The sequence below is a fragment of the Gracilinanus agilis genome, chromosome 2, assembly GCF_016433145.1.
Source record: "Gracilinanus agilis isolate LMUSP501 chromosome 2, AgileGrace, whole genome shotgun sequence".
NCBI lineage: Eukaryota > Metazoa > Chordata > Mammalia > Didelphimorphia > Didelphidae > Gracilinanus > Gracilinanus agilis.
The window spans coordinates 562,387,959-562,403,486 of NC_058131.1; the positions used below are offsets into that span (position 1 = coordinate 562,387,959).

General features: G+C 33.5%; 1 protein-coding gene across 1 annotated transcript in view; it reads right to left on the reverse strand.

Moving 5' to 3' along the window:
- Positions 1-15,528, reverse strand: part of ADAM10 (ADAM metallopeptidase domain 10) — a 138,837-nt gene that overhangs the window by 36,094 nt on the left and 87,215 nt on the right. Inside the window, exon 5 of the mRNA XM_044665304.1 lies at positions 3,435-3,535. Within this exon, the coding sequence (XP_044521239.1) occupies positions 3,435-3,535 (101 nt within the window). The remainder of the gene's footprint in view (positions 1-3,434; positions 3,536-15,528) is intronic.

Consider the following 15,528-nt stretch of genomic DNA (forward strand, 5'->3'; position numbering starts at 1 on the left):
AATGGCTTCAATTATATAAATTGGAATCAGTTCTATCTTGGATATCAGACCTTTATAAACATGTTTTTGCAAAGATTTTTTACCTAAGTACAAGTTTCTGTTGAATTTTGTATAAAACTTTTTAAATGTATAAAAATTAAAATTGTCCTTTTAATCTTGTATGGTATGATAACTTTAGTCATGAATTCTTTCCCTATCTATAGACAGGAAAACTAATTTATTCTTTGTTCTCTAACATGTTTAAGATAGTGCTTTCTAAATCAGATATCCCTTTGAAGCTTATCTTGGTATATGATGTGAGATGGTTGTCTAAAATGTTAAAGGGAAATCAGAGAGAAAGCAGGAAGTACCAAAGCAGAGGCAGAGATAGAATTCCAGAACTCTGGTGAGAGGGACTACTCTGCTGGGACAGTTGGTGCTGGACTTGCTCTCTGGAGGAAGAGACAATGTATGTGGACTTCTATGAGCCTTTTACCTTCTAGGAAGTGGTTGAGTTTAAACTCCACAGGTGGACTGTGTGAATAAAATCCTTATTCCCCTTCCTATTGGATTTATACCTGCTACTGCTGTGATTCTCCTGGACTTCTGCCAAACCCAGAGGACAACTGTTTGTGAGATATCTCCCTTGCTGACCCAGTGGACCTGTGTACCTTCCAGCTTTCCCTTACTCTGATTATTAGCAAAAACAAAAAGGGGGGAGGGGGGAGTTTCTGGATAGGAGAGAGTAGAGGGAGCTGGGATCTATAGGTAGAGATTTAGTGTAGTTAACATCTATTAAATCCTATTGGACTTTGGTGGGAGGGATTAGTTTTAAGACCCATTTAGATTATCCCACTCCCCTTCCCCTATCTGTCCTAGTTTAAATAAAGCCCCGATTTACAACAGAGTGATAATTTGTCAGTTTCTCACTGGAACCCTTCCCAAACCTAGGACTTCTGATAACTGGCCCTAAGGACTATTTCATCTAAATGTCCAGAAAACCACTTAGAAAACAAGAAAACCATACCTACTATATTTTTTTATTTCAAAACCTAACTTCTTCCAGTCTATTGTCCAGTTTTACTAGAATTGATTTTCAAATACTTAGTCCTTACTCCAGTAGCTTTAGGTCAAATATTTTACTTAATTTGTTCCACTGATCATCCTTTCTTTAAACCGGTATCAAACTGTTTTAATGACCATGATCATTGTTTTCCTTCTCAGTTTTTTCATTATTACTCTTAATATCCCTGACCTTTTTGTTCTACCATATGAATTTTATTTTTTCTAACACTAAAAAATATTCTTTTCAAAGTCTGATTGGTATAAAACAAGATATTTTAAATATTTATTTTTTGGAAATAGAGCCCTTACCTTCCATCTTAGAATCAATATTGTGTATTGGTTCTAAGGCAGAAGAGTAGTATGGGTTAGGCAATGGGGGTTAAGTGACTTGCCAACAGTCACACAGCTAGGAAGTGTCTGAGGGTAGATTTGAACCTAGGGCCTCCCATTTCTAGGCCTAGCTCCAATCCAGAGCCACCTAGCTGCCCCCAAGACATTTTTAGTAGAAATATTTATTCTACTTTGTTTTCTCTGAAACAATTTGCCATAGAAAAAAATTCTAGAACTGAACTAAAAAAGTAAAGTGTGAATTCACTTCATATGTAATTAGAATTGTAAAAATTTAGAAGTCTAGTTGTTGAGGGATTTTAACATATGAACTAGATGCAGAAAAACAAATAATTCAAAGCTAACATATTTAAAGCACTTTATAAACCTCAAAATATGAATGGCAACTATTATTTTTACTTAACTATTTGTAATATTGCATCCAACTACATAAAAGTAAAGAACACAACTCAGTGGATGAAATTTTCTAATGGAAACATGTTCCAGGAAATGAAATTCAATTTTAATCCATTGGAAATATTGGCAAAAATTAATCACAAAATCCAAAATCTGAGAACTTTGCTAATATAAGTTAAGTGTTTATAACATACTAACTGGCAAAAAAAATTTAGGTAAGGATGAACTTACAATGGGGTGAGAACCCCACTGCATATTGATTACTATGTATGATAGGAATTCAATGCATGTTAGAATTTTTAGTCCTTTGTGTATCCATTTTATACTAACTTTTACTTTTGGTTTCATCTGTAAATAATATAAAAATGAAAAAGTCAACAAGTATCTGTTTGTATTTGAATTAAAGTTTATAAAAGTATTACTTTAGGAAACAACTGAATTGTGCCAATTTAGATATACATACAGTTCATTTATTCAACCTTATTCTTTCATGCATTAAAAGCTCTGGTTCTCATCTTGTAAAATGCAATGAAATAGAAAAGTATTAAGATTTCAAGAAGGAATCAATAAATCCATATACTCAGAGTGCTCTGTCATTTTGATCTTAATTATCAACAAAAGTTCAATATTGTTCAATATTTTAAGAAAGCATATATTTTCTATATCCTATATATCTATTATATATGTGTGTATACGATAAGTGCATAACTATTTTTAGATGTACATAGATGCCCTTAAAAATCTTACATTTTAAGGTTCTCTCAATTAATAGATAACAAATGTACAGCTACTAAAATGTGGGCAAAGGTTTATTTTACCATTAAAATGAGGCCTCATACTTGAAAAAGTTAGGAGTCACTACACAAAAGCATCATATATTTCAAGTAGCTGTTGCTTTCTGAAGGAACTGATCCAATAAGACAATATATTTACTTTCAAGAAAAATTTAAACTGAATTTTGTTTCATATTAAAGTGAAAGATATTTGTAATTTAAATTATGTCATTATCTAAATGATATAACAATGAAAGTCTCCTAAAGCTGCCAATTCTAATCAGTGTTCACTTTTATACAATACATAATAGTTTTATAAATGTTGGCTACCAAATGAAATTTGCCAGCAAAAAAATTTCTTGGACAAATAGATTTAGAAAAGTGATCATAATAATTAATGTCCCATAAGTGTTACATCAACTTTGCACTTAACAAAGAAAACATAATTTTATTTCTATATACTATTTTCATTTTGTTATTACTAAAATTACAAATCTGATACCTGTGAATAAAGAATGCTCAAGAAATAAGGCTAACACATATAACAGTAAAAGACTAATGATTAAAACACACAAACACATTATATGTAGCAGAAATGGTTTCCAACATTTATTAATGAAGTGATCTTGCAAAAATCACATTTTCCTTCTCTAGCCTTTGTAGAACAAAACCATAAAATGAAATGACACTCCTGGACCAACTATTTCACAGGATTTTTACACATTTAGAGTGTGATAAAATCTATTAATGTGCAATAATTTAGGAGCATACTAATCTTTCAGAAAATACAGAAACACTCAAATTTCCAAATGTAAGGAAAAAATATTTACATATTTCTATTTCTATAATAAGATCCAATAGTGAACTTCATACCTGTGTGCTTTCCTCTACACCAGTCATCTGATATTTCCTCATTCTTTCAAATACTGAATGATCTGCACAGCCTCCCTGTGGGCCATATTTATGGGGATATTCTAAAATGTAAAGAAAAAAAAACACTATGTTATTTCTTGGGTCTCAATATTTACAAACAATGAAACAGATGATAAATAAGCATAATAAGAAATAATAAATTTTATGTAGTACGTGCTACATAATTTTGAGGGTAACCTGAGAATTGAAAATTGCCATATTAATTTATTCTCAATTTATTATTATTTTTAATGAACAGATAGTGGCATGCCTTGTTTTCCCTGTTTTGCTTTGCTGCATTTCACAGATAGTGTATTTTTCACAAATTGAAGGTTTGTAGCAACCTTATGTCAAATCTATTGGAAATGTTTTTCCAATAGCATACACTTTCATTATGTCTGTCACATTATGGTAATTTTTGCTTTGAAATTCAAATCTTTTCATTATTATTATTATATTTGTTATGGTGTTACATGATTGGTGACCCTATGATGGCATCTTAAGTGCTCAAATGAAAGGAATAGTCACTTGACCTAACAAACTTTACTGTTATCATATTTTAAGAAATTGCCACAGCCACCCCAATCTTCAGCAACCACCACAGTGATTAGTCAGCAAGCCATCAACACATAGGCGAGACCTTCCAACAGCAAAAAGATGACTTCCTCAAGTCTCATTTGAAGGTTAGGATTTTTTTAGCAATAAGGTATTATTTAGTTAGGACATGTCCATTGTTTTGGGACATAATACTACTGCACACCTAAAAGACCACAGTATGGCTACAAAGTTAATTTTATATGCACTGGAAAACCAAGAAAAAATGGTGTGACTTGCTTTATTATGGCAGTTTTATTGTGGTGATCTGGAACAGAATCTACGATATCTCTCAGATATGCCTACATGCTATTTTCACTGAATTCTCATGACCATCTTGGAAAATTTCAGTATGTAAATAGAATGAAGTAACACAATTTTCTCAAATTGAACATATACTTGTAATGATCTTTTATTTGCCATTATTATAATAAAATTTAACTGAAATTATATTTTTTATCATCCTCGAATGAAAGGGGAAAGAAGAATCTATGTATAATATAGAACTATTGTTACACTAGCAGACATTAAAATTTCATTTCTAGATGAACTTAACATTCCTTATTCCTAATGTCCCCTACATTGATTCCTCCTTCATTGCAATTCCATGAAGTCTTCCATAAAGGGAGGACAATAAATAAAATACGAAAACTTAACGTATCATAACCTTTTGCTATTTTTTTGCAAATACTCACTTAAAGTCACAATTTGTTTATGGCTTACTCATTTTTGCATTTTCCTGTCCAAGAGTTATTTTCTTTATCTAAAATGGAAAGAATATATGTCCAATCCATATTGCAGTACTATTATAAGAACTACAAAAGCCAATGTAAATAAAAAACATAAAGTATTATAAAAATGACAATGAATGCTAATAAATATATGGCTTCTGAGCTATTCTATTTCTTAGTGACTAATACTTCATTTCTATCCCAAACTAAAAATAAACTTTTTTTAATAAAAAACTAATCAATTTAGCCATGTGAAAAATATTCTAAATCAGATCAACAAAATTTTTTTAAAAAGGAAAAACACAAAGGTTTGGAAGGGTAGCAGAAAAATAAGAAAAGTGATACACTGTTGGTGAACCTGTGAATTCAACAAGGCATTCTGGAAAGCAATTTGCAACCAAGTCCAAGAAGTTTCCCAACCCAGAAACAACTAATCCTATTCTCCATGATATTTATTTTTGTTTGTATTATACAAATTTGTATATTTATAGAAGGTCCTTTTTTGGGAGTAAAACTGGAAACTTTATAGGAATATCCATCAATTGGGGACTGATTACAAGGTATATGAATGTAATGGAAGACTGCATAAAAAATGAAAGACAATTTCAGAGAAATCTAGATGTCTGGTATGGACTAACATAGAAAGAAATGAGCAAAAACGAGGAGAACAATATACAATAAAGTTAATTTTGTAAAAGGGAATAATTTTTAAAGATATAAAAACCCTAATTAACATATGATCAATTAGGATTCCAGAGGACAATGAATGCTACCCACCTTCTGACAGAAAGGTGATGAAATAATACACAGAATAAAACATATTTATGGATATGGCCAATATGAGAATTTGTTTCAACTGATTATGTTTATTTGTTACAAGGGATTTCTTCTCCCCACCCCCACATGAGGTGAGAAGATGTAGAAAGAAAAAATAATTGTTTGATAATTTTAGAAAAAATTAAATTTAATAAGTCAGTTTGCAAATTTGCAATATATATATATATATATATATATGCAGGCTGTGAAAGGGAATTCTTGGTTCTCTTTGAGTTCACACTTGTGAAAGGGAATCCTTTATTCTCTTTGCCTAGTTAGAGCTAACACTTTGGTTAACACTAACTTAAGTACAAGCTTGAACTAGGTGGAAGAGCTAGCAAACCACTTAGTGAATTCACACCCTACTTAGTGCTAGGTGAGAAGCCAGCAAGATTCTTGGAAAGCTCCACCCTTTTTTCTAAGAACAGTCAGAAAATTGTGAAGTCTTTTAAGAGTTCACACCCTCAGAAACTGTGAACCTTTTCAATGAATATTCACCTCTCCAGAAGGTGCAAACTGGTTCCCACAAACACTGACCCCTGGGCAGTGCTAGACTATTTGGAAGCTGAGATTGGCCTCTGTGAAGAGGAAAGGAGACAAGAAGCCCAGGCCCTGAATTTCTGAGGCTAGGGGGTGGACTCCAAGAAAGAAGTCAGCTTCAAGAAGAAGGTTGGCTCAAAGAAGAAAGTTGGCCTCAGGAGTCACCTTGGGCTCAAGTCATTGTCTTGACCTGTCTCTTGGAGGGAACTTGGGTGAGTGGATAACTGGCTTTCCCTTCCTGTCTTCTGGAGAGAGTTTAACTCTGGTTGAAGGTTAACAAGTCCTGGCTGAGCCAAGCACTGGAATAATATTTAGTTAGATAGGTTAATGTCTTCTCTACCCTTTTGTATTCCTCTGCTTTCACTCTTTCCATCTCTTTTGTAAATAAAAGATTTATAATTTTCATATACCTACCCAAACCATTAATTTTAACACTTTTTAACACTTACAATGCTCAAGACATTAACTTTCAACTTTTTTAGCCCTATATTTCTTACTACCAGCTCACATTTTCATATACTCTTAGGTAGATTCTGAAATGCAAAGAAATATGAAGTATTTGCCCTCCAGGTGCTTAAATTCTAGAAGGTAAGATTAAAAAACAAGTATACAGATAATACAACTTGGAAAATAAGTGGAGAGGGACAGAGCTAGGAGGATTAGAACTGATTTCATGGAGAAGATGGAACCTGAATGGGTCTTTGTGTTCTAAATCCCCCTGTTTAGAGAAATGCAAATTAAAACAACTCTGAGATAGTATCTTACACCTAGCAGACCTGACAATATGGCAGCAAAGGAAAGTGATAAATGTTGGAGGGGGTATGGCAAAACTGGGACACTAATACCCTGCTGGTGGAGTTGTGAATAGGTCCAACCATTCTGGAGGGCAATTTGGAACTACTTGCAAAGGGTTTTAAATGAATGCCTGCCCTTTGACTCAGCCGTACCACTTCTGGGTTTGTATCCCAGAGATAATAAGGAAAAAGACTTGTATAAAAATATTTATAGCTATGCTCTTTGTGGTAGCAAAAAATTATAAAATGAGGGGATGCCCTTCCATTAGGGAATGGCTCAATAAATTGTGGTATCTGTTGGTGATGGAATATTATTGTGCTCAAAGGAATAAAGAACTAGAAGAGTTCCATGAGAACCAGAAAGATCTCCAGGAATTGATGCAGAAGAAAAGGAATAGAACCAAGAGAACAATGTACACAGAAACTCATATATGACAGAACAATCAAATGTAATAAGACTTTTCTACTAGCAACAATGCAATGACCAGGACAATCCAAAGGAACTTAGGAGAAAGAATGCTGTCCACATCCTGAGAAATAATTATGGAAATGAAATGCATTAGAAAAATATGTGATTGATCAAGTGGTTCAATATGGATATGATTAGGATTTTGATGTTAAAAGATCATTCTATTGTAGACATGGATAACCTGGAAATAGGTCTTGAACAATGATGCATGTACAACCCAGTAGAATTGTTTGACAACCTTCAGGAGAGGGAAGGGGGGTGGGGGGTGGGGACGACGACTTTAATCATGTAACCTTGGAAAAACATTCTAAAGGAAAAAAAGGGGAAAAAAAAGAAGAATTTAAATAGGCAGTGTTATGGAAGGCAGATTATTCCAGAAACAAAAGACAATATTAAAAAAGGAACAAAGATGGAGAAAGGGCATGATTAAAAACTGGGGAATGGTGTATAGTCTCCTTTGGCTGGAATAATATTAGAAATGGTTGAAAAAGTGGACAGGACCAATATGGTAAAGACCACTGAATTCCAAGCTAGGAATCCTACATTTTTATTCTGTGACCAAAGAGGATTTTTTTAAAGCAGAGAATATCATAATCAGAATTATGACTAATGAAGATTATTCTGAAAATGATTGTAAGATCAGAATAAAAAGACTCTAGAAGATAAAAATCTATTACAAGAGACTCCACTATTAGTTTAAATGGCCTAATCATTACAGTGAGAGTAGAGAGAAGGGGAAAAATTAGAGTTAGCAAACAGCTTTGACAAGACAGAAACTAAATAGATATGGAAAATAAGGAAGAATAGAAGATTCAAAAATGATTCAGATTTTGAGTTTATTTGCCAGAAAGATGGTAGAGCCATTAATAGACAAAGAAGTTAGAAAGGGAAAGTGTTCAGGAGTTGGGATATTTAGTTCTATTCTGTATAAAATGAATTTGTAGTGATGACAGAGCATTCATAGAGAAATAAATGTTCTATAAGCAGTATTAAATAGAGACCTGAATATGAGAAGGGAAATCAGATATACAAATATAGATCAAAGAAATTATGGATGCAACAAAGAAGATATATGAAGAAGGAAAAGAAAGAAAGCAGAGGATCCAGGCCACATATAAGGGCAGGAAGTATAGAAAAAGCAATCATATATAGAATTAAAGAACAAGGAAAGGTCAGTATAAGGGGGGAAAGGGGTAAGAAAGAAAGAAAGGTAATAAAAAAAAGCCATTAACAACTATGGTCTTCTTAAGTATAACTTCATGCATTCAGATGCTCTAACCTATGCTATACTTAGTGACAGAATTGAGGTTCAAGGACCTTTTGAATTCAGTTAGTTTTAACCCTTTATTTTACAGGAAAAAAAAAGAGGGGGGATCTAAAGATGCAAAGGAAGGTGACCTTGGTGAAAGACATAGAAAATAATAGGTAGCCCAAATCTTCTCATCTTCAATTCATAATTCTATCTTCTACCAAGCCAATTCTATCTTCTAGCAGCCAAGTATTGCTCTCTATGACCATGTAGGCACCAAATTACTCTTAATTAATTACTTTTAAACAACATCAATCATACTAATCATATGTAGTACTTTAATTCTTATAAAAGATATTCCCTACAACAAACTTTTAGGTAGGACATGTAAACATTATTATTCCTATTTTACTATCACTAAAAAAGAGCTCAGAGAATTTAAGTGGCTTGTCTAAGGTCAAAGAAATGGAATGCCCGAATCAGGTTTTCAAACCCACCCATAACCAAGATTGGTGCTGTGTCCATTACAGCACAGGGTCTCATTAAAGACATAATGGATCAGAAAGTACAGCCCAGATGGGAGAAAAGCAGAGATCAGTATAGTAAACTCCTTCAGCAAAGTTTCAAAAAGATCTATAAAACTAGCAGATCCAACCCTGAGAGAGGAATCCAAGAAAAAGTTAAAGTGACTCATTTTTCCATCCTAGGTATGGAAATATAAACAGACTGAGAAATTTGTGGACAACTGGATTAGGAAGATGGCCAAGACTACAAAGTACAGAATACTCTAGCATAAGAGAGGATATGCACAAGGGTAAAAGAAGGTCCAAGATCCAAACTAGAGCATCAGCAGACACACAGACACATACAGGGTGGAGCCAAGTGCCTATTCCCCTCCTAGAACACTGCCTCATGGTAGTAGAGGAGCTTGTATAGCTCTATGCAAGTATAACTATGCTGTCTAGGACCACAACAAAGAGGAACAGAATGATGACAAAGAGTGATCCCCTAGAGAAGGAAATGGTAAACCAGTTCAGGATCTTTGCCCAGAAAAGACAATGAACAGTATTAAAATGATAAAAAGAATTATCAGAAGATAAGACCCTCAGTTAGGAATACATTCAATACACTACTGAAAAAGAGCAGAGGACAACTACAAATAGATCTAATACAAATGAAACTACCAGGCCAAAGCCAAAGCTCAGCTGCAGATGCCTTCAGTGATTAAAAGTAAGCCTCATGCTGTACAGATCAGATACATAAGAACCTGAAATGAAAGATCTATGAAACCAAGTTAAGCTGGATGTAGCAAAATAGGAGATAGAAATATGAAATATTGACGTCTGGGGCATCAGTGAATGTGAATGGAAAGGAATGGATGAATTTAATTCAGATGATCACTACAGAAATCACTGTGGACAAGAATCCCTTAGAGTAGCACTGAAGGCCAACAAAAAGGTGAAAAAAGCAATATCGGGGTATAATCGGAAAAATGACAGAATGACAGCTGTTCAATTTGAAGGCAAAATATTCAACATCATGGTAATAAAAGTCTGTGTTCCAAAAAAGGCCAAAATTGATCAATTCTAAGAAACACTGTGGAGCAGCTATGTGGTGTAGTAAACTACCAGCCCTAGAGTCAGGAAGACTCATCTTCATGAGTACAAATCCAAACTTACAGACTTAGTAGCAATATAACCCTGGGCAACTGACTTAGCTCTATTTGCCTCAGTTTCTTCATCTGTAAAATGAGCTGGAGAAGGAAATGGTAAACCACCCTCAGTATCTTTACCAAGAAAACCCCAAATCCGGTCAGGAAAAAGTGTACAGCAAAATCACGAAGACTTAGACCAACATACAGAAGAAACAATACCAAAAAAATATGTCGCACTCTGAACAGGAAATTGGAAAGCTAAAGTAGGAAACTGAAAGATGATTGGCCTTGGAATACAAAATGAAGGCATAAACTAATAAAGTTTATCAGTCACAGCAAACTCTCTTTTCTAAGAACTCAAAAGGTGACTAGTTCTATGCCTAGACAACATGGTATGATCAAAATCTGTAACAGATAGGTTATATACAAGTATCCCTTCCACATCAAGGGGCTTAGGGGCCCAGTGACTTCATGATCTATAAAATCTACATAAAATTTTTAGCTTTCACATTCTTTTCATAAACTTTCACTTTTTACTTAAACTTTTAAAAAGAAATTCTGTATATTTATGGTATTAAAAGAAAATAGATTGATATATAACACTATACATAAGTTTCATGCATTTCTGTGTTTCAAAACTTTTGCTGGCCTTCGCTTGTCTGTCAAAACTCTCCCTAAATTTCCATTTAATTTCTTATGCCAACCTGAGATATATTAAAAGGGGGGGGGGGGGAATGGATGTGGATGTGGAAAGGATACCTGTATTTTGCAGTGAAAGGTAGAACTCTATTCAGTCGGTTAAAACAATACCTGGAGCTGACTATAGCTCAGACCATGAGCTTCTGTTTGCAAAATCCAGACTTTAATTTAAGAAAGTAGAGGAAAACCATCAGACAGTATAGATGTGACCTAAATAGCATCCCTTATGAAAAATAAAGAATAGACTTAAGGGATTAGATCTGGTGGATGGTGAGCCTTAAAAACTATGAAGAGAGGTTTGCAATATTGTTCATGAGGTGGCAACAAAAAATCCTACAGAAAAAGAGCAAGGCGGCAAAATGGTTATCTGGTTTGGCTTTAAAATAGCTGAAGAAAGGAGAAAAGGAAAGATATACCCAAATGAATGCAAAATTTCAGAAAACAGCAAGGAGAGATATTTTCTTAAAATGAGCAAAGCAAAGAAAGAAAAGAAAATAACTGAATGAGAAAGATGAGATCTCTTCAAGAAAATTAGATATCAAGGCAATGTTTCATGCAAAAAATGAGCATGAAAAAAGACAAATGTGGCAGGGACTTAACAGAAGCAAAAAGATTAAAGCAGTGACAAGGATAAACAAAAATAATTATACAAGAAAGATCTTAACATCACAAATTAACCATGAGGGTGGGGTTACTGATCAAAAGCCAAACATCTTGGAAAATAAACTTAAGTGGGCCTTGGGAAGCACTGCTAACAATAAAGAGAGTGGAAATGATGGAATTTCAGCTGAACTATTTAAAATCCTAAAAGATGAAACTTTTATCATTGAGTGTTGCACTCAACATGCCAGCAAATTCGGAAAATTCAACAATGGCTTATTGGATTGGAAAGTATCAGTTTATGTCTCGATCCTACACAAGGGCAATGTCAAAGGATATTCCGATTACCTAACAATTGTGCTCATTTCACATACCAGCAAGGTTATGCATATGATTCTACAAGCTAGGCTTCAGCAATACATGTACTAAGTGCAGGTTAATTTTCAAGGGGCAGAGGAACTAGAGATTGTGGAGATTAAAATTAATATACAAAATACTAAATATTATATTTATAAATTTTTATTAATAATAAACTAACAAAGAAAGCTAACTAAAAGGGTACTAAGCAGCCCACTCCCAAGAGCAAAAGAGAAAGAGGGAGGAGCTACAGAACTATAAAACAAAAATGTGACACGCAACCGTGGAGGTGCAGGAGAGATTAAAGGGAATTTTGGGAAATACTAAGGGACTTATGGGGGATCCAGTCCAAAGTTCAAAATCTCTATTTATACAAGACCAAATTGCGAACATCTGTGGAAGAAATGAAAAAAAGCAAACGAGTTCCAGAAAGACATCTACTTCTGCTTCACTAACTGTACACTAAAAACCTTGACTCTGTGGATCACCACAAAATGTGGCAAGTACTCAAAGGGAGGAGAGTAAAAGATCATCTTATCTCCTGAGGAAACCTGTATGTAAGCCAAGACACACCAGTCAGAATCAAACATAAAACAACTAATAGTTTGAGATTGGAAAATAAGTACAAGGCTGTATGCTGTCATATTATTTATTTAACTTATATGCAGAATATATTATGTGAAATGTCAGGCTGGATGAATCAAAAACTAAAATTAAGGATGCTGGGAGAAATAACAATATGCACATGATACCATGCTGATGGCAGAAAGTGGAGAAAGAAGTAATAAGTTTCTTGTCAAGGGTGAAAGAGAAGAGTGTAAAAATTGGCTTGAAGCTTTATTTCAAAAAAATGTAAGATCTTGGCAACTGGTCTCATCACTTCCAGGTAAACAAAGGAAGAATAAATGGAAGCAATGCCAGGTTTTTATATTCTTGGGCTAAAAAAAATAAATCACTGCAGATAGTGACTATAACCATGAAAGTAAAAGATCCTTGCTCCTCGGAAGAAAAGCTATCGCAAATCTGGACACCATGCTAAAAAGCAGAGACATCACCCTGCCAACAAAGGTCCATACAGTCAAAGCTATGGTTATTTCTATAGTGTTGAATGTCTGTGAATGTTGGACCATAAGGAAAGCTAAGAGCCACAGTATCAACATTTTGGAACTGAGTTCCTGGAATAGATTTTTGAGGGTACTTAAAGGAAATTAATTCAGACTACTCAATGGTAGGTCAAATACTAACAATAAAGTTTACTTTGGCTACAATGAAAAGACAAGAATAAAAGATCTGCATAGAAACACTGAAGTTCAAAAACATTTGTTAAGAAGATAATAAAATGTAAATATGAATGAATAATCTCATGGGGAGATGATGCATATGCACCCACTAAATGACACTATCAGAGGTAATAAAGGTAATCTAATAAGACAAAGCCTAGGAGTGCTTCAATTATGGCACAAGGATTTAAAATGGGGGGGGGGGGGATACACCAAGAGAAAGAGAAAAAGGAAAGGAAGCGTTAGGGAAATTATCTCACATAATCAGGCTGTACAAGGTGACATCTATATATCAAAGAGAAGGGGTGGGAGTGGGGTTAGCGGGGTGAGCAGCTGACATTTGAATCCCCCTCTCATCTGAACTAGTCAAAGGAGGGAAGAATACACACAAACACAGTTAATCAGAAAAATAGATCTAACTCAGTGGGGAAATATAAAGGATAAAGGAGACAGAAGAAGGGAAAATTAGTGAGAACGTAGAATTAATCCAAAGCAAAACAAACTGAAAAATATTTATAGATCTTTTTGAGGTGTCCAAGAAAATAAATCTGAGAGAAGTGCAAATTAAAAGAACCCTAAGGATTAACCTCGTAAAAAATAGGGAAAGGCGGCTTCTTCCCCCAAAAACCCAGAAGCTAATGTTGAAATGAAGAATGTTAATCTAATTATGCTTGAAAAAATTATCTCTAAATTTATGTTCCTATCTTTTTTCAATTTAAAGCCTTATTCAGATCAGTAGGGTTCCAGTCAAAAGCATTTGCTACAAAATTCAAGGACTGACAAGGAAAAGCCAGATTCTGATCTCTAATATCATCTTCTTAAGACAAATGCTCACTCCCAACATTCTAACTTTCTCTTCTTAAATATGTAACAAAATGACTGACAAAAATACCACTTAGTTGCCTAAATTCTTTCATTTCTCCCAATTTTATAATCTTAAAGAGATCTTTTGTTGTAGCAATTCAGTGTCTCTTCTTTCTTAGATTAGCACCAATATAATCTTACATCAGGGGTCATTATAACAACTCGACAAGTCTACATGATTATAAAATTATCCTTCTCTTATCTATTTTAGAAAAAGACACATTGATAAATTATAAAACATGCAGAAAGACAATCTGAAAAGTAAAGTGCTTCAAATTCCTGTACTATGAAGATCAACTTACATGTTTCTTTCTTTAATGTTTAATCAAACAAAATATAAGTAGGTATTTATTAAGCAATTACTAAGTGCCACAACTTGGGATGCAAATACAAAAATGAAAAACCCCTGAAACTAAAGGAGAATAAAATGTATGCCAATAAAAAATTACAAAAAAATTATACAAAAATACAAATGTAATTTGCAGGAAAGCAAAATGGGATAATCAGGAAAAAAAATCAATTAATCAGAGAAACCTGTGACAAAAAAATTTTTAGCTGTGTAGTGAAGTAGAAAGGCTGACTTTCGCAAGTATTTAAGTACAGTATATCAACTAAAGATAGTAGCTTGTGGGATTCTGCAACACCCACATTCAATATTTTATGCTTAAAGACACAAGTACTATTATCATTCTCCATCTATTCTTCTGAAGTAGATTTTCCCAAATGCCAGGATCACACAGTTTTATAAAATTAATCTTGTAAAATAATTAACTGTGAAATTGATTTATATGAATCTACTATTTAATTGAAGACAGGGGGTTTTTAAGATCTTTCAGAAAGTGAAATTATCTGGTATTATTTCTGATTTGTCTTATATATATTTTGTTTGTACACAGTTATTTGCATGTTTTCTCCCCCATTAGATTTTAAGTACTTTGAGGTCTTGGATAATTTTTGTCTTTTTCATCTCCACTATTTATCACAGTGCTTGGGATATGGTAGGCACTAATAAAAGCTTGTTGATTTGACATAAAGGTTTAAAATAATAAATTCAAAGGCATAGTTCATCAGTTGGTGACAAGTTTTTTTTTTTTTTACAATACCACAAAGTAAGCAATTAGCACTCTTATCATTCAAAACACATTATGAAAAATTTTTTTGTTGTACTTATGAGGATATTACTCAGAAAAGCAATCACTATATAGTTCTGAAGGGAAAAAATTATACTTCTCCAATCTATCTGCATTATATTTCAGTGACCACAAATTTAAACAAAAAAACAATAATAATAACAACTTTGCATTCAAAAATCTAACATCTCTTTTCTTTAGTGTAAAAATATGAAAGAAGTTAAACAGTAATGAGCAAGGACAAATTTCTAACTAGGAATAATTGTTAGTAGAATACT